Source organism: Accipiter gentilis, chromosome 33 (genome assembly GCF_929443795.1).
Source record: "Accipiter gentilis chromosome 33, bAccGen1.1, whole genome shotgun sequence".
Lineage (NCBI taxonomy): Eukaryota > Metazoa > Chordata > Aves > Accipitriformes > Accipitridae > Astur > Astur gentilis.
In genome coordinates this window covers 586,891-604,684 of record NC_064912.1, presented here as the reverse complement: position 1 = coordinate 604,684, position 17,794 = coordinate 586,891, and the positions used below count along the sequence as shown (strand labels likewise).

At 67.1% G+C, this 17,794-nt stretch overlaps 1 protein-coding gene and 1 long non-coding RNA gene across 51 annotated transcripts in view; one reads left to right on the top strand and one right to left on the bottom strand.

The window, feature by feature from the left end:
- The window catches only part of LOC126053391 (neurexin-2-like), a 52,553-nt gene extending 34,765 nt beyond the window's left edge, over positions 1-17,788 (bottom strand). For all 50 annotated transcript variants that reach the window (XR_007510357.1, XM_049835629.1, XM_049835578.1 and 47 more), the window contains exons 1-7: positions 16,200-17,788; positions 11,230-11,250; positions 8,866-8,895; positions 8,328-8,393; positions 6,535-6,836; positions 3,738-3,761; positions 660-821 (exon numbers count right to left, since the gene is read on the bottom strand). Coding sequence is in view for 49 of the 50 variants with exons in the window: in XM_049835629.1 (XP_049691586.1) it covers positions 660-821; positions 3,738-3,761; positions 6,535-6,836; positions 8,328-8,393; positions 8,866-8,895; positions 11,230-11,250; positions 16,200-17,760 (2,166 nt within the window). In the remaining variant the exon portion in view is untranslated. The remainder of the gene's footprint in view (positions 1-659; positions 822-3,737; positions 3,762-6,534; positions 6,837-8,327; positions 8,394-8,865; positions 8,896-11,229; positions 11,251-16,199) is intronic.
- On the top strand, positions 4,162-5,600 carry LOC126033886 (uncharacterized). The gene is made up of 3 exons (XR_007504512.1): positions 4,162-4,686; positions 4,755-5,256; positions 5,513-5,600. It is a non-coding gene; the product is annotated as an uncharacterized LOC126033886 (long non-coding RNA).
- Positions 17,789-17,794: the final 6 nt, after the last annotated feature.

The window sequence follows — 17,794 nt, the reverse complement described above, 5'->3', positions numbered from 1 at the left end:
TCCCCACATCCCCGTGTCCCTGTGGACCCCACATCCCTGTGTCCCCACGTCCCGTGTCCCCACATCCCCGTGTCCCCACACGTGCCGTGTCCCTGTGCACCCCACATCCCGTGTCCCCACGTCCTGTGTCCCCACGTCCCGTGTCCCCACATCCCTGTGTCCCCACACGTGCCGTGTCCCTGTGGACCCCACATCCCCATGTCCCCACATCCCGTGTCCCCACGTCCCGTGTCCCCACATCCCCGTGTCCCCACGCGTGCCGTGTCCCTGTGGACCCCACATCCCGTGTCCCCACACGTGCCGTGTCCCTGTGCACCCCACATCCCGTGTCCCCACGTCCTGTGTCCCCACGTCCCGTGTCCCCACATCGCCGTGTCCCCACACGTGCCGTGTCCCTGTGCACCCCACATCCCGTGTCCCCACGTCCCATGTCCCCACATGTGCCATGTCCCTGTGGACCCCACATCCCGTGTCCCCATGACCCGTGTCCCCACATCCTGTGTCCCCACATCCCCGTGTCCCCACGCGTGCCGTGTCCCTGTGGACCCCACGTCCCGCGTCCCCACGTCCCGTGTCCCCACGTCCCCACGCGTGCCGTGTCCCTGTGGACCCCACGTCCCGTGTCCCCACGTCCCCGTGTCCCCCGTCCCGGCGCTCACGTCCTTGAGGCAGCCCATGAAGTTGTTGCTGACGGGGGAACCGGGGAGGTCGGCGGTGTTGGGGGACCCCCCCACGTAGAAGAAGTCGTCGGAGCCCAGCATGGTGTAGTCCTCCTGCGTGTACCCCGTCGTCGTCAGGATCCCGTCCACCGAGATCGTCACCTGCGGCACGAGCGCGCCCGGCCTCAGCGGGGGCCCCCGCACGCCCGCCGCAGCCATTTCTGTGTCTGGGGAGGGACGGGGGGGGGACAGGGACCCCAAAAGGGGTTGGGGAGGGGGGGGGGGGGGGGGGGCGGTACATGGGAGGCTGGGGGGGGTGATGGGGCGGCCATGGGGATGTGGGGGGGTAAGGGGGGGGCGATAGGGGTGACGGGGGACTATGGGGACAGTGGGGACACGGGGGGGGGGAATGGGGGGGTGACGGGGGGGGGATGGTGTTGCGATGCTGGGGGATTTCAGGGGGCGCCTGGGGCAGTCTGGGGGGGCGACGATTGGGGGTCTCGGGTTGGGGGGGGACTGTTCCAAGGGTGCCCCTGGCTACAGATACGGGACCCCAGGTGGGTGCGGGGGGGGGAGGGGAGGGGGCTGGGGACCCCCCCAGTTCCTGCCTCCCCCAGGGGACCCCGGCATCCAGGTACCCCCTCCCTGCCCTTGCCCTTCCTCGGGGGGGGGGGGGGGGCACGACCCAGGCCCAGCCGTGCCCTACCTGGGCTAATTAGGTCTCAATAGCAGCAGCTGCTAATGAGGAGGCACACACCCCCCCCCCCCCAGCTGCTGGTGATTTGGGGTGGGGGGAGCCCGGACATCTGGGTGCTCTGCTGGTGTCCAACCCCCACCCCCCCCCCCCCCAAAGTGCCCCTGGGGGGGGGGGGAACACCCAGGCCTCCGGGGGGGGGACACACCCCCCCGGGTGTCTGTGGGGACGGGGCGACAAAAATGGGGAGGGGGCGACAAAAATGGGGAGGGGGCGACAAAATGGGGAGGGGGCGACAAAATGGGGGGACACGGGGACAAACGACGGGGACACGGGGGGGTGGCGGGGACGGTGGGGGACAAGGCGAGGAGGAGCGGGAGGGGCCGGGGCGTGGCAGGGTGACACCGAGGGGTGACACCGGGGGGAGGGTGGGATTAGTAACGAGTTTTGGGGGTCCTCCGACAGAACCAAGCTCAGACAGAAAAATGGCTGTTAGTGGGGCTCAGCGCGCGCGAGGGGGCGTGCGAGGGCGTGCGAGGGGGCGTGCGAGGGCGTGCGAGGGCGTGCGAGGGCGTGTGAGGAGCCATGCACGCGGGCGTGCGGGGACAGCGGGGACAGCGGGAGCACCGGGGCACCGGGAGGGAAGGGGGCCAGCCCCAGGCGCAGCTTGCACGCGCGTGTGAGTACGCGCACGGCCCTACGCGGGCCGTGAGCACGCGTTGATGCACGCTCACGCACACCTCGGCTGGGCTCGCGCCGATGCACGCCTTGCACACGCACGCTCGCACCTCCCAACGTGACCCTCGCACTGATGCACACGCAACCCCAGGCCGGACCCTGCCCCAGTTCACACCCGTGCACAAGCGCACGCCTCAGCCCGGCCTCCCAGGCCGGTGCGCACGCACCTCGCACGGGCGCACGCTCGTCCACACGCACGCGAGGCTCCTGACCTTGCACCGGGGCACACCTGCGCGCACACGCACGCCCTGCGCAGACCTTGCACCGACGCGCGCCCCTGCACATCCCACCCACACACCCCCCCGTGCACCTTGCACGCCAGCACCCATCCTGCAGCGGTGCTGGCCCCGGTGCTCCGCCAGCAGCACCCACGGGTGGGGGACGGGGAGGGGGGGGGGAGGAGGAGGAGGAGGAGGAGGAGGAGGAGGAGGAGGAGGAAGGCCGGGGGGGGACACAGTGTTAGTGAGCCGTGCGGGGCCGTGCGAAGGCGTGCAAAGCCGTGCGAGGGCTCCGGCGCAGGCAGCGGGGCCCGATCCCTGCGGGGTCGGGGGGGGGGGGGGGGGGGGGCAGGGGGGGGGGGGGCGGCCCCGCTGCCTGCGCTGGGGGGGGGGGGGGGGGGCGGGGGGGGGGCGGCAGCTGCCCACGGGGTTGTCCTGAAAACGCCGTTTCCGTCCTCGATTCGGGGAGGGGGCACCCCAAAAAAAAAAAGTCACCCACCCACCCCACCCCCATGACACACACACACACCCCCCCCCCGAGTCTGGGGTTTGGGGTGAAACCGGCTGGTTTTGGGATCGGGGAGCCGAGGCCTGGCTGCCTGCAAAGGGAAGGGGGCATCAAATGGCCCAAAATGCCCAAAAAAAAAGAAAAAAACAAAAAAAAGCCCAAAAATGTGGGGTTTGGGACCTGACGTCAAGCCCGTCAATGGAAAAGCAGCCCCTGCTGATCCCACGTGGGGGTTTGGGGTGAAACCGGTCGGTTTTGGGATCAGGGAGCCGAGGCCTGGCTGCCTGCAAAGGGGGTGGGCATCAAATGGACAAAAATCCAAAGAAATTGCCCCAAAATGGGGGTTGGGACCCCACATCACCCCCTGTTGAGTAAAACAGCCCTCCCTGGCCAGGATTTTGGGGGAAAACCGGCTGTTTTCCACATCAGGGAGCTGAGGCTCGGCTGCGCACAGCGGGGTTTATCAAATTGCCCAAAATCCCAAGAACTCACCCTAAGAGGTGGGGCTTGGGACCCCCATCACCCCCCCGAGAAGAAACACCCCTCCCTGAACGGGCTTTTTGGGGGGAAACCGGCTGGTTTTGGCATTGGGGAGCCAAGACCTAGCTGCATGAGGGGGGGGGGTGTGGTATAAAGTTGCCCCAAATTCTAAGAAATCACCCCAAAAAGTGGGTCTTGGGACCCCACATCAACCCTCTGGGGAAAAACCAGCCCCCCCCCCCGGGCAGGATTTTGGGGGGGAAACCAGCTGGTTTTGGCATCAGGGAGCCGAGGCTCGGCCGCACACGGTGGGTGGGATAAAATTGCCCAAAATCCCAAGAATTCGCCCCGAAAGGTGGGTTCTGGGGGGGGGGGGGCCCACGGCGAAGCCAAGGAGTAACAATTAGAGTGATAACTACCAGGTAATGCAGTTTGTTTACCATAGCGTGTCCGATCCCTGCGTGCTGGGGGGCGCCGGGGGGGGGGGAGAGCAAAAAAAAAAAAGGACAAAACACAACAAAAAATGACATTTTCCGCCGGGCGAGGCGTTTTTGGGGCATTTTAAGGGGTTGGTTTTTTTTTTTTTGGAAGGTTTTTTCGGGGGGGGCCCCCCCAGGATTAGTTGGGGGGCGGGGAGGTTAGTGGGGGGGGGCCCCGGCGGCGGTAAGCGTGTTAGTCGCACGCGCACACACAGAGGGGGAGGGGCGTTGCACGAGGGGGTGGAGGGGGGCGTTGCACGAGGGGGGGGGCGTTGCACGAGGGGGTGGTTGCGCGGGGGGGGGGCTGTGCCCACCTTTGGGGGAGAGAAGCAGAAAGTCGTTAGAGGGGGGTGGGGGGCACGGACACCCCCTCCCCCGCCGCACCCATCGCCCCCCACCCAACCACCCCCCCCCCCCGTGAGGCAGCGGGGGGACCCGGGGTCTGGGGCGCCCAGTTCCAGGGGGGACCAAGGGACCAGTGCTCCCAGTTGGGGAGGGACCCCGGCGTCCAGTGCTCCCAGTTGGGTACTGCGCCAAGGCGCCCAGTGCTCCCAGTTGGGTCGCTGACCAAGGCGTCCAGTGCTCCCAGTTGGGGAGGGACCCCGGCGTCCAGTGCTCCCAGTTGGGTCGCTGACCAAGGCACCCAGTGCTCCCAGTTGGGGAGCAAACCCTGGCATCCAGTGCTCCCAGTTGGGTACTGCACCAAGGTGACCAGTGCTCCCAGTTGGGTCGCTGACCAAGGCGCCCAGTGCTCCCAGTTGGGGAGGGACCCCGGCGTCCAGTCCTCCCAGTTGGGTACTGCACCAAGGCGCCCAGTGCTCCCAGTTGGGGAGCAAACCCTGGCATCCAGTGCTCCCAGTTGGGTACTGCGCCAAGGTGACCAGTGCTCCCAGTTGGGTAGCTGACCATGGTGCCCAGTGCTCCCAGTTGGGAAGCTGACCAACACACCCAGTGCTCCCAGTCTGGTAGCTGACCAAGGTACCCAGTGCTCCCAGTTGGGTACTGCACCAAAGTGACCAGTGCTCCCAGTTGGGTAGCTGACCAAGATGCCCAGTGCTCCCAGTTGGGCAGCTGACCATGGTGCCCACTGCTCCCAATGCTCCCAGTTGGGAAGCCGACCAACACACCCAGTGCTCCCAGTTCGATAGCTGACCAAGGCACCCAGTGCTCCTAGTTGGGTACTGGACCAAGGTGCCCAGTGCTCCCAGTTGGGTGGTTGACTAAGACACCCAGTGCTCCACTGCTCCCAGTGGGGTGGCTGACCAAGGTGCCCAGTGCTCCCAGTTGGGTACTGGACCATGGCGCTCAGTGCACCCAGTTGGATGTCTGAAAAGGGTGCCCAATGAACGCAGCTGGGTTGCTGACCAAGGCGGCCACTGTTCCCAGTGCTCCCAGTTGGGTACTGGACCAAGGTACCCAGTACTCCCAGCTGGGTAGCTGACCAAGGCACCCACTTCTCCCAGTTGGGTAGCTGACCAAGGTGCCCAGTGCTCCCAGTTGGGTAGCTGATCAAGGCGCCCACTGCTCCCAGTGCTCCCAGTTGGGTAGCTCCCCAAGGCGCCCAGTGCTCCCAGTTGGGTAGCGGACCAAGACACAAAGTGCTCGCAGTGCTCCCAGTTGGGTACTCGACCAAGGTGCCCAGTGCTCCCAGTTGAGTATCTGACCAAAGGTCCCAGCATTCCCAGTGGGGTAGCTGACCAAGGCACCTAGTGCTCCCAGTTGGGTAGCTGAGCAAGGTGCCCAGTGCTCCCAGTGCTCCCAGTTGGGTAGCTGTCCAAGTCGCCCACTGCTCCCAGTGCTCCCAGTTAGGTGTCTGACCAAGGCGCCCAGTACTCCAAGTTGGGTAGCTGACCAAGGCGACCAGTGCTCCCAGTGCTCCCAGTTGGGTAGCTGACCAAAGCAACCAGTGCTCCGAGTTGGGTCGCGGACCAAGGCACCCACTGCTCCCAGTGCTCCCAGTTGGGTAGTTGTCCAAGGCGCCCAGTGCTCCCAGTTGGGTAGTTGTCCAAGGCGCCCAGTGCTCCCAGTAGGGTAGCTGAGCAAGGCGCCCAGTGCTCCCAGCTGGGTACTGGACCAAGGCACCCAGCGCTCCCAGCGCTCCCAGTTGGGTAGCTGACCAAGGCGCCCAGTGTTCCCAGTGCTCCCGGTTGGGTAGCTGACCAAGGCGCCCAGTGTTCCCAGTGCTGCCGGTTGGGTAGCTGACCAAGGCGCCCAGCGCTCCCAGTTTTCCCAGGTGGGCACCGGACCAAGGCGCCCAGCTCTCCCAGTGCTCCCAGTTGGGCAGTGGACCAAGGTGCCCAACGCTCCCAGTGCTCCCAGCTGGGCACCGGACCAAGGCACCCAGTGCTCCCAGTTCTCCCAGCTGGGCACTGGACCAAGGCGCCCAGTGCTCCCAGTGCTCCCGGTTGGGTAGCTGAGCAAGGCGCCCAGTGCTCCCAGTTGGGTACTGGACCAAGGCACCCAGTGCTCCCAGTGCTCCCAGTTGGGCAGCGGACCAAGGCACCCAGCGCTCCCAGTGCTCCCAGTTGGGCAGCGGACCAAGGCGCCCAGCGCTCCCAGTGCTCCCGGTTGGGTAGCTGAGCAAGGCGCCCAGTTCTCCAAGTTGGGTGGCTGACCAAGGTGCCCAGTGCTCCCAGTTGGGCTCCGGACCAAGGCGCCCAGTGCTCCCAGTTCTTCCAGCTGGGTACCGGACCAAGGCGCCCACCGCTCCCAGCCGGGGCGAGCCCCCCCCCCGCCGCGGCGGCCCCCCCGTCCCTACCTGTCGCAGGTTGCGGGTGACGCGGATGTCGTGCCAGTCGTTGTCGTTGAACTTGCCGTTGACGGGCTCCACCAGCGCCTCGAAGGCGCCGGAGCCCAGGTTGATGACGAGCCAGACGGCGCCGCTCTTCAGCGAGAGGTTGACGTAGTCGGCCGACTTGCCGGTGTGCAGCAGCAGCCCGTTGCGCTGCAGCGTGCGGAAGGAGAGCGTCAGCTCGTCCGTGCTGCTCTGGATGGGGTTGTGGGACAGGTCGTAGCAGAAGAACTCGTTGCCTTTGAAGGTGGCCACGTATTCCTCCCGGCCTGCGGGGAGCGCGCGTCAGCCAGGGCGGCCCGCGCCCGGCCGCCACGGGGATCGCAACCGGGACCTCGCGCGGGCGCCTCGCCTGGGGACCACGCAACGGGGACTTGCAATGGGGACCTTGCAACGGGGACCTTGCAACAGGGTCTTGCAACGGGGACTGTGCAATGGGGACCTTGCTATGGGGACCTTGCGTGGGGACTTTGCAACGGGGTCTTGCAACGGAGACTTTGCAACGGGGTCTTGCAACAGGGACTTGCAATGGGGCCTTGCAACAGGGACCTTGCTATGGGGACCTTGCGTGGGGACTTTGCAACAGGGTCTTGCAATGGGGACTTGCAACGGGGTCTTGTAACGGGAACTTTGCAACGGGGACCTTGCAACAGGGACCTTGCTATGGGGACTTTGCAATGGGCTCTTGCAACGGGGACTTTGCAACAGGGTCTCGCAATGGGGACTTGCAACGGGGTCTTGCAACAGGGACTTTGCAACAGGGTCTTGCAACAGGGTCTTGCAACGGGGACTTTTCAACAGGGACCTTGCAACGGGGACCTTGCTATGGGGACCTTGCTTGGGGACTTTGTAACGGGGTCTTGCAACGGAGACCTTGCAACAGGGTCTTGTAATGGGAACTTTGCAACGGGGACCTCGCTATGGGGACCTTGCGTGGGGACTTTGCAACAGGGTCTTGCAACGGGGACTTGCAACGGGGTCTTGCAATGGGGACCTTGCTATGGGGACCTTGCGTGGGGATTTTGCAACAGAGATCTTGCAACAGGGACTTGCAACGAGGACTTGGAAATGGGGACTTTGCAACTGCGTCTTGCTCGGGGACCTTGTCATGGGGACTTTGCAACGGGGACTTTGCAACAGGGTCTTGCAACAGGGTCTTTGCAACGAGGGACCTGGCACGGGGACCTTGCGTGAGGATTTTGGAACGGGGAACTTGCAACGGGGCCATTGCAGTGAGGACTCCGCAGTGCGACCCCAGATGGGGCCCTTGTTGTGGGGACCTTGCAACGAGAACCTTGCACAGGGACCTTGCACGGGGACCTTGCAACAAGGACTTTGCAACAGGGACCTTGCACGGGGACGCCGCATGAGGATTTCCCAACGGCGTCTCGCACCGGTGATTTTGCACCGGGGACCTTGCACCAGGGGTCTCGCACCACGACCTTGCACCAGGGACTTTGCACCGGGACCTTGCGTCAGGGGCTTTGCGCTGGGGTCCCTCGCACGGGGACCTCGCAACGGGGTCTTGCACCAGGGTCTCACGCCGGGACCTCGCACCAGGACGTTGCACCGCAGGGGGACGCGGCCGCGCGCGCGAGGGCCGGGCGCGTAGCGCAAGGCCGCGGCCGCTCGCCTGCAGTCGCGCCTCCGCGGCACCTTTGCACGCTCGGGGCGCGCGAGGGCCGCGCCCGCACGCGCGCGCGCCGCGTTTCACGCTCGAGGGCGCGACGGCGGCCCGGGGGGGTGGCGCCGGCACTGACCTTTCGCTGCCTGCTGGATCTCGCCGGCGCCGCGGCCGGGCCCCCCCTCGGCGACCTCGGCGGGCCCTGGGGGAGGGGGCGGCGTTAGGGCGGCGCCCGCCCTCGCACGGGCGCGTGCGAAGGGACGCGCCCGCGCGCCGCCCTTTGGGGCTCCGTGCGAGGGCGGCCGCGGTCCTCGTGCGAGGGGGACGCTCGCACGCTCCCGTGGGCCCCCGTGCGAGGAGGCCCTCCGCGTGCGAGGGGGCGCGCTCGCACGGTCCTCGTGCAAGGGGCTGCCCCTCCCCCTCCCCTGCCCCCTCCCCTCCACCCCACCCCCCCCGTCCCCGTGCGAGGTGGCCGCCCCTCCCCCCCCGTGTCGCACGAGCCACAGACACGATGTGGGGGAGGGGATGGGGGGTGGGGGGTGACGATGACGATGACGATGACGACGAGCGTGATCACGGTGATGGGGGGGACGATGGTGACGGTGATGACGATGATGACGGTGGGGGGGGAGGGGCCCGACGGCGGCACGCGGGGGGGAGGGGCGCGTCATTACCTTGGCCGGTGACTCGCAGGTGGGCGGGACCTTGGGGGGGGCGGAGCCAAAGCAAAACAACAACGGAAAGCGAAAGTGGTGGAAGAAAGGGAAAGCGATGGAGGAGAAGAAAGCGAAAGCGGTCAGAGAGAGCGGGCGTGATTTGGGAAACGGGGGAGGGCGGCGCGGAATTCAGAGGCAAAAATAACGAGAGAAAGTGAAAGTCGTGGGGAAAAGCCAGAGCGATTTAAAGAGAAAGGAAAAGCGAAAGGAGAAAGGGGAAAGAAGTGAAGTCGCCAGAGAAAGAGGAAAAGGCGGAAAAAAAATTACAAAAGAGGGGAAAGCGGCCGAGGGGAGAGAGAAGGAAAAAAAAAGCCAAAAGAACCAAAAGCAGGAAAAAGTAAAAAACGAGTCAAAGAAAGGAAATCGGCGAAAAAGCGAGAAGAATCCACGGAAGGGAAAGTGAGCGGCAGATGGCGAAAGTGAAAGGCAGAGCAAAGGCGGCAGCGGGGGCGAAGAGGGGAAAAGCGACAATGAAAGAAAACACAAGTTTCAACGGGAACGAAAACCCCAAAAAAAGAGAAGTCGCCAAAGGACCCAAAAGAACCCCAAAAGCAGCGGGGGGAGGGGAGAGAAGAGGCGTCACCGCGGGCCCCGTCACAACTTAAAGCGCTTTAACTTGTGACGGCATCGGGCGATGCCGGGGGGGGAGGGGCGGGGGGGACACGGGGGGGGGCGGGGACAGGCGGGGGGGGGGAGGGGCCGCGCCGGCAGCGCCGCCCCTCCCCCACCCGCCGACCTTCCCGCGGGTTTTTCCCCCTTTTTGTGGTTGGGGGGAAAAGCCGGGGGGGGGGGGGGGGGCGGAGGGGGGGGGATGGAGACACGGGGGGGGGGCGCGGGGGGGGGCGCCCCCTCGCGCGGGGACCCCACCCCCACCCCCCCCGGGGGGGGAACCCGGGCACCCGAGGGGGTCGCGGGGTTCGTTAGCGGCGGGGGCTAACGAGGGCCTCGTGCCCCTCGCGCGCCCGGCCGCGTGCGCCGCACGCCCCTCGTGCGACGCACCGGGCCTGCTCCTTGCACGCCCATCACGCCAGCCCTGCTCCCTGCACGCCCCTCGTGCACCGCACCGGGCCTGCTCCTTGCACGCCCCTCGTGCTCCGTACCAGCCCTGCTCCTTGCACGCCCCTCACACAATGCACCAGCCCTGCTCCTTGCACGCCCCTCGTGCCAGCCCTGCTCCTTGCACGCCCCTCGTGCGCCGCACCAGCCCTGCTCCTTGCACGCCCCTTGTGCCAGCCCTGCTCCTTGCACGCCCCTCACACAATGCACCGGGCCTGCTCCTTGCACGCCCCTCGTGCCAACCCTGCTCCTTGCACGCCCCTTGTGCGCTGTACCAGCCCTGCTCCTTGCACGCCCCTCACACAATGCACCGGGCCTGCTCCTTGCACACCCCTCATGCGCTGCACCAGCCCTGCTCCCTGCACGCCCCTCGTGCGCCACACCAGCCCTGCTCCTTGCACGCTCCTCGCGCCAGGCCTGCTCCTTGCACGCCCCTCGTGCACCGCACCGGGCCTGCTCCTTGCACGCCCCTCGTGCCAGCCCTGCTCCTTGCACGCCCCTCACACGGCCCTCGTGCAGCCCGCGAGCCCCGCTCCCTGCGCACTCCTCGTGCCACGCACGCCCCTCGCGCCAGCCCCGCCCCGCGCGGGGGCGGGGCAGAGCTCACCCAATCCCTGGCAGCCTGATACCCGCCCCTCCATTGGCTGCCGGCGCCCCTTCGTTTGCATAGCCCCGCCCCCGCCCGCTGTTCAGCGCCTCCCCCCCCCCCCCTCCCCGCTTCATTGGGTCCCCCGCCCTCCCTTCATCTGCATGCCGCCGTCCTATTGGGCTGCCCGGTGGTGACGTCACGCCGAGCGCCCGGAGGGGGCGTGGCCGGGAGCGGCGGGTGACGCGGCCGCAGGCGCGCGCGCGCGCAGGGCCGGTGGGCTCCGCCCCTCGCACGAGCGCCGTGCTTTGCACGGGCACCGCCCCTTGCACGCCCGAGCCTTGCACGAGCACCGCCCCTTGCACGAGGCCCCCCCCCCCCCCCGGGGCCGCGCGCGAACCCCCCGCGCTGTGCACAAGGCACGCGCCAGCCCTCGAGCTTCGCACGCGCCCCCGCACGAGCGCCCAAATCCTGAGCCTCGCACGCCCCGATCTTTGCACAACCCCCTTGCACGACGGCTGAGCCGTGCACAACCCCCACCCCCCACCTCACCCCCGCCCTGTGCAAAACCCTCCAGCTCCGGGCGTGACCCTGGGCTTTGCACGCCCGCTCCCCCCAAGCCTCGCACACGCGCCCCCCGTGCGTCGCACGCCCCCCGCTCCTCGCACGCCCGGACTCACCTTCCACCGCGGGTTCTTCCTCTGGGGGTCCCGGGGACGAGCGAGCAGAGGGGGGGAAGGGGAGAGGCGTTAGTGAGCGGGACCCTCGTGCCCCCCGTGCCCTCGTGCGCGGCCCTGGTGACGACACCACCCCAGGCCCGGGGGTCCCGTGACCTTGGGTTGACCTTGGGAAGCGGGGGGGTGTGTGTGTGTGTGGGGGGGTGTGTGTTTTGAGGGGGGAGGGGGCACTCGCACGCCGGCGTGCCGCACACGAGCGTGCGGCGCACGCCCCAAGGGTGGGGTTTGCACGCCCTGGTGCAATTCGCACGCCCTGCGACGCCTCCAGGTGGGGGTCGCACGCCTCGTTGCACGCCCCGGGGGGGTTCGCACGCCCCACGCACGCCCACGGGGCCCTCCCACATCCCACCCGGCACCGCCCGAGCACCCACAGAGACCGGGCGCCCCACAGCACCCACCCTGCCTGCGCCCCGCGGGGACCCCCCGCCCCCTACAGCACACCCCGCGGGGACCCCACAGCACCCTGCCTGCACCCCACGGGGACGGTGCACCCTATATCACACCCCACGGGCACCCCGCACCCCACGTCGCACCCCGCAGCACCCTGCCTGCACCCCACGGGGATCTCGCACCCCACAGCACCCCACAGCACCCCACGGGGACCCTGCACCCCCCTGCCTGCACCCCACGGAGACCCCCACGGGGTCCCCGCACCCCATGGTGCACCCCCCAGCACCCTACGGGGACCCCGCACCCCACAGCACCCCATAAGGACCCCACACCCCACGGTGCACCCCGCAGCACCCTGCCTGCACCCCACGGAGTCCCCCCACGGGGTCCACGCACCCCACGGTGCACCCCATAAGGACCCTGCACCCCACAGCACCCCACGGGGACCCTGCACCCTATATCACACCCCATGATGCCACCCACGGGGACCCCGCACCCCATGGTGCACCCCACAGCACCCCACGGGGACCCTGCACCCCACAGCACCCCACAGCACCCCGCGGGGACCCTGCAGCCCCCTGCCTGCACCCCACGGGGACCCCACGGAGCCCCCCAGGGGGTCCTCGCACCCTAGAGCACACCCCACGGGGACCCCACACCCCCCAGCACCCCACGGGGACCCTGCACCCTACACCACACCCCGCGAGGACCCCGCACCCCACGTCGCACCCCGCAGCACCCTGCCTGCACCCCACGGGGACTGCGCACCCTATACCTTACCCCACGGGGACCCCACACCCCACAGCACCCCACGGGGACCCCGCACCCCCCTGCCTGAACCCCACGGAGCCCCCCCACGGGGACCCCACACCCCCCAGCACCCCACGGGGACCCTGCACCCTACACCACACCCCGCGAGGACCCCGCACCCCACGGAGCCCCCCCCGGGGTCCCCGCACCCCCTGGGGACCCCCCAGCACCCTGCGGGGTCCCCGCCCCCCCCCCCCCGTGTCCCCCCTCAAGGACGCGCGGGGCGGCCCCGCCCCCGCGTCGCCCCGGCAACCGTCGCCGGGGAAACGGGGGGCGGCCCGGCCGTCGCCATGGCAACCGGTCACCATGGCGACCGGTCACCCGGCCCCCGGCAACCCGACCGGGGGATGCCGGCGCCACGGACGACGACGCCGGGCCCCGCCCCCGGCCCCGCCCCCCCGGCCCCGGCCCCGCCCCTCCCGCCGGGGGCGCGTGCCAGGGGGCGGCCTTGCACGAGGGGGGACCCGGGGGAGGGGGGGGGGAGGGGGGTCGCCCCGGGCCTCGGTGCCTCGCACGAGGGTGGCGCGAGGGCACCGGGACGTGCGATTGCACGAGGGCGCGCGAGGGCAGCGGGATGCGGGACTGCGTGTGAGGGCACGGGGGCGGGCAGGGGCACAGGGGCGTGCGATTGCACGAGGGTGTGCAATTGCACGAGGGCACGCGAGGGCAGTGGGACGTGTGATTGCACGAGGGTGTGCGAGGGCGTGGGAGCGGGCAGGAGCACAGGGGCGTGCGAGGGCACCGGGATGTGCGATTGCACGAGGGTGTGCGAGGGCACGGGGGCAGGCAGGGGCACAGGGGCGTGCAAGGGCACAGGGACGTGTGATTGCACGAGGGTGTGCAAGGCACCAGGATGTGCAATTGCACGAGGGTGCACGAGGGCAGTGGGACGTGTGATTGCACGATGGTGTGTGAGGGCACTGGGATGTGCGATTGCACAAGGGTTTGTGGGGGCGTGGGAGCAGGCAGGGGCACAGGGGCACGTAAGGGCACCAGGACATGCGATTGCACAAGGGTGTGCAAGGGCACGGGGATGTGCAATTGCACAAGGGTGTGGGAGGGCACCGGGACATGCAATTGCACAAGGGTGTGCAAGGACATGGGAATGGGCAGGAGCACAGGGGCGTGCAAGGGCACCAGGACATGCGATTGCACGAGGGTGTGTGAGGCACCAGGACGTGCGATTGCACGAGGGTGTGCGAGGGTGTGGGAGACGGCAGGAGCACAGGGGCGTGCGAGGGCACCGGGACACGTGATTGCACAAGGGCACGTGAGGGCACCGGGACGTGCAATTGCACAAGGGCGTGCAAGGGCGTGGGGGTGGCTAGGGGCGCAGGGGCGTGCAAGAGCACCAGGATGTGCAATTGCACAAGGGCGTGCGAGGGCACTGGGACGTGCGATCGCACGAGGACGCGTACGGGCACCGGGACGTGCGATCGCACAGGTAAACACTGGTGCGGGATGACCCCGGTGTGGGGCCGGGGGGGTCCCCAAAGCCCCGTCTGGCCGCCCCCACCAGGGGCACCCCGGGGGGACCCCGACCCACCCGTGCCACCCACTGCTGCCCCCCCCCCGCTGCTCCGCACGAGGACGTGCAAGGGCACGAGGATGTGCAAAGACAGGGGTTGTGCGAGGGCACAGAGGGCTGGAGAGGGGTGGGGGCGTGCGAGGCTGCGAGGGCACGAGGACACGCAACACCGTGGAGACGCGCAACGCCAAGAGGGCACGAGGACGCGGAGAAACACAAGAACGCCAAGACACGAGGACGCACAACGCCAGGAAGACGTGAAGACACGGAGCGACACAAGAATGCGGAGTCACGAGGACGTGCGACGCCACAAAGACACGGGGAAACATGAAGACGTGCAGCACCAAGAGGACACGAAGACGCGGAGAGACACGAGGACGTGCAACGCTGTGAAGACGTGCAACGCCAAGAGGGCACGAGGAGAGGGTGCGGAGAAAGGCAGGAACACCAAGACACAAGGAGACACAACGCCAGGAAGACACAAAGACACGGAGCGACACAAGAACGCGGAGACACGAGGACGTGCAACGCCATGGAGACACGAAGACGTGGAGAAGCACAAGCGTGCACCATGACGACGCGCAACACCACGAAGATGCGAAGACGTGGAGCGACACAAGGACGCAATGCCACGAAGACGTCCAACGCCACGAAGGCGTCCAGCGCCAAGAGGACACCAAGAGATGGAGGAACACAAGAACACAGGGGCACGAGGACGCGGAATGCCGTCAAGACACATGACACCATGAGGTCACAAGGACACGGAGAAACACGGAGCCGCGCAACGCCATGAGGACATCCAGCGCCACAAAGACACAAAGACATGGAGAAGCACGAGCGTGCAGCCACGAAGACGCGCGCCACCACGAAGATGTGAAGACACGGAGCAACGCAAGAACACGACGACACGAGGACGCGCGACGCCGGGAAGACGCAAAGGTGTGAAGAAACACAAGGACGTCAACGCAAAGCCATGGAGAAACACCAGGACGCAATGCAAAGCTGTGGAGAAACACCGAAACATCAACGCAAGTATGTGGAGAAACACCGGGACGTCAACGCAAAGACATGGAGAAACACCGGGACGTCAATGCAAAGATGTAGAGAAACACAAGGATGTCAATGCAAAGCCGTGGAGAAACACCAGGACACAACGCAAAGCCATGGAGAAACACCGGGATGCAAAGCCGTGGAGAAACACTGGGACGTAACGCAAAGCCGTGGAGAAACACCGGGACGTAACGCAAAGCCGTGGAGAAACACCAGGATGCAATGCAAAGACATGGAGAAACACTGGGACATCAACACAAGTATGTGGAGAAACACTGGGACTCAACGGAAAGACATGGAGAAACACTGGGACATCAACACAAGTATGTGGAGAAACACAAGGACGTCAACGCAAAGCCGTGGAGAAACACCAGGATGTCAACGCAAAGACATGGAGAAACACCGGGACGTCAACGCAAAGACATGGAGAAACACCGGGACGTCAATGCAAAGACATGGAGAAACACAAGGACGTCAACGCAAAGCCGTGGAGAAACACTGGGACATCAACGCAAAGCCGTGGAGAAACACCGGGACGCAACGCAAAGCCATGGAGAAACACCGGGATGCAAAGCCGTGGAGAAACACCGGGACGTAACGCAAAGCCGTGGAGAAATACCGGGACGCAACGCAAAGACATGGAGAAACACTGGGACATCAACGCAAGTATGTGGAGAAACACAAGGACGTCAACGCAAAGCTGTGGAGAAACACCAGGACACAACGCAAAGCCATGGAGAAACACTGGGATGCAAAGCCATGGAGAAACACCGGGACGTCAACGCAAAGCCGTGGAGAAACACCGGGATGCAAAGCCATGGAGAAACACAAGGACGCAATGCAAAGCTGTGGAGAAAAACCAGGATGTCAATGCAAAGCCGTGGAGAAACACAAGGATGCAACTCAAAGCTGTGGAGAAACACTGGGATGCAACGCAAGGCTGTGGAGAAACACAATGACGTAACGCAAAGCCGTGGAGAAACACCGGGACGTCAATGCCACGAAGACGCCCGACGCCAGGAGGCCACGAAGATCGTGGAGAAACGTGACAGCGCAAAGACGCGAGGAGGCGTCGCGACCCCCCGCCCGCCCCGCAGTGCCCCCCCCCCTCGCCCGCCGCCCCCCGCGCCCTCACCTTCGGCGCAGAAGGGCCCGCGGTAGCCGGTGCCGGCGCAGTCGCAGCGGGGCTCTCCGCGGCGCAGGGTGCAGCGGCCGCCGTGGGCGCAGGGCGGGTGACGGGCGCAACGTTCTTCCCCCTCGCCCCGCACCCCTTGGGCGCCCAGCAGCGCCGCCGGCACGTCGCCGACCTTCAGGTTGGCCAACCAGCCGCGGAAGGGCGCCTCGTACTTGACGGTGCTGAGCGTCAGCGCCGAGAGGCGGACGTCGGGGGGGATCCCCCCCACGAAGAGGTCGCTGGCCACCGCCATCTCGGCCCGCTTGGAGCGGACGGCGGCCGCCCGCGCCTCCCCGTCCACGGCCAAGGCGGTTTCGCGGGCGTTACGGGTGAGGAGCACCATGTGCCAGCGGCCGTCGCTCACCGCCGCCGGCGGTTGGACCGTGGCGGGTTCGGCGCAGGCGATGGCGAAACGGAGGCGAAGGCGGCCCTCGGCCACCAGCAGCTCCAAGAAGTCGCAGTTGCCGCCGTCGTCCAGGTAGAGCAGCAACGCCCGGGAGACGTTGGTCTTCAAGCTGAAGCTCAGTTGGCCGCCGGCCCCCGGCGCCCACCGCCCGTAGCGCGCCCATTGGCCCGGGGCACCCCCGAACTCCAGCGCCGCCCCCGAGGCGCCCGGTAGCAGCAGGGACCCCAAGGTCAGCAGCACCAAGCCCAGGTGGATGCCCAAGGGCACGCGGGGACACGGGCGGGACGGGGCGGCCCAGTTGGCCGCCGGGGTTTGGCGGAACTCGGTCTCCGGGCGGGCGGCGGAGCCGCGGTTGGCCGTAGGCTCTCGGCGGAGCTTCAAGTCTAGACGAGGCGCGGGGCCTCGGTTGACCTTGGTCTCTAACGGGGCCGCGGGGCGTTGGGTGACCTTGGTCTCCAGGTGGTCCTCGGAGGCTCGGTTGGCTGCGGAGCGCCGTCGGACGTTCGGAACCAGACGGGCCGCGGCGCCTGGGCTGCCCTCGGTCTCTAGACGGGGCGCGGAGCCTCGGTTGGCTGCGGGGCCTCGGCTGGCCATCGAGATTTTGGGGACCTTCGGGTCTAAACGGGCCACGGGGCTTTGGTGGACCTCGATCTCTAGGTGGGGCTCGGGGGCTCGGTTGGCCGTCGAGCCTTGGCGGAGCTTCGGGTCTAGACAGGCTCTAGGGCCTCGGGTGACCTTGGTTTCTAGATGGTCCTTAGAGCCTCGGTTGGCTGCGGGGCCTTGGTAGACCTTCAAGTCTAACCGGGCCACGGAGCTGTCCTTGACGCCGGTCTCTAGGCGGGCCTGGGAGCCTCGCTCGGCCGTGACGCCTCGGTTGGCCATGACGCTCTGGGCGGCCGCGAAGCCTCGGTTGGCCTTCAAGTCTAAGCGGCCCACGGAGCCGTCACCGGCGTCGGTCTCTAGGTGCTCCTGGGAGCCTCGGTTGGCCATGATGCTTTGGGTGGCCATGACGCCTTGGTTGGCCTTAGTCTCTAGGTGGGCCTGGGAGTCTTGGTTGGCCATGACGCCTCGGTTGGCCATGACGCCTTGGTTGGCCATGACGCCTCGGTTGGCCATGACGCCTTGGTTGGCCTTCAAGTCTAAGCGGCCC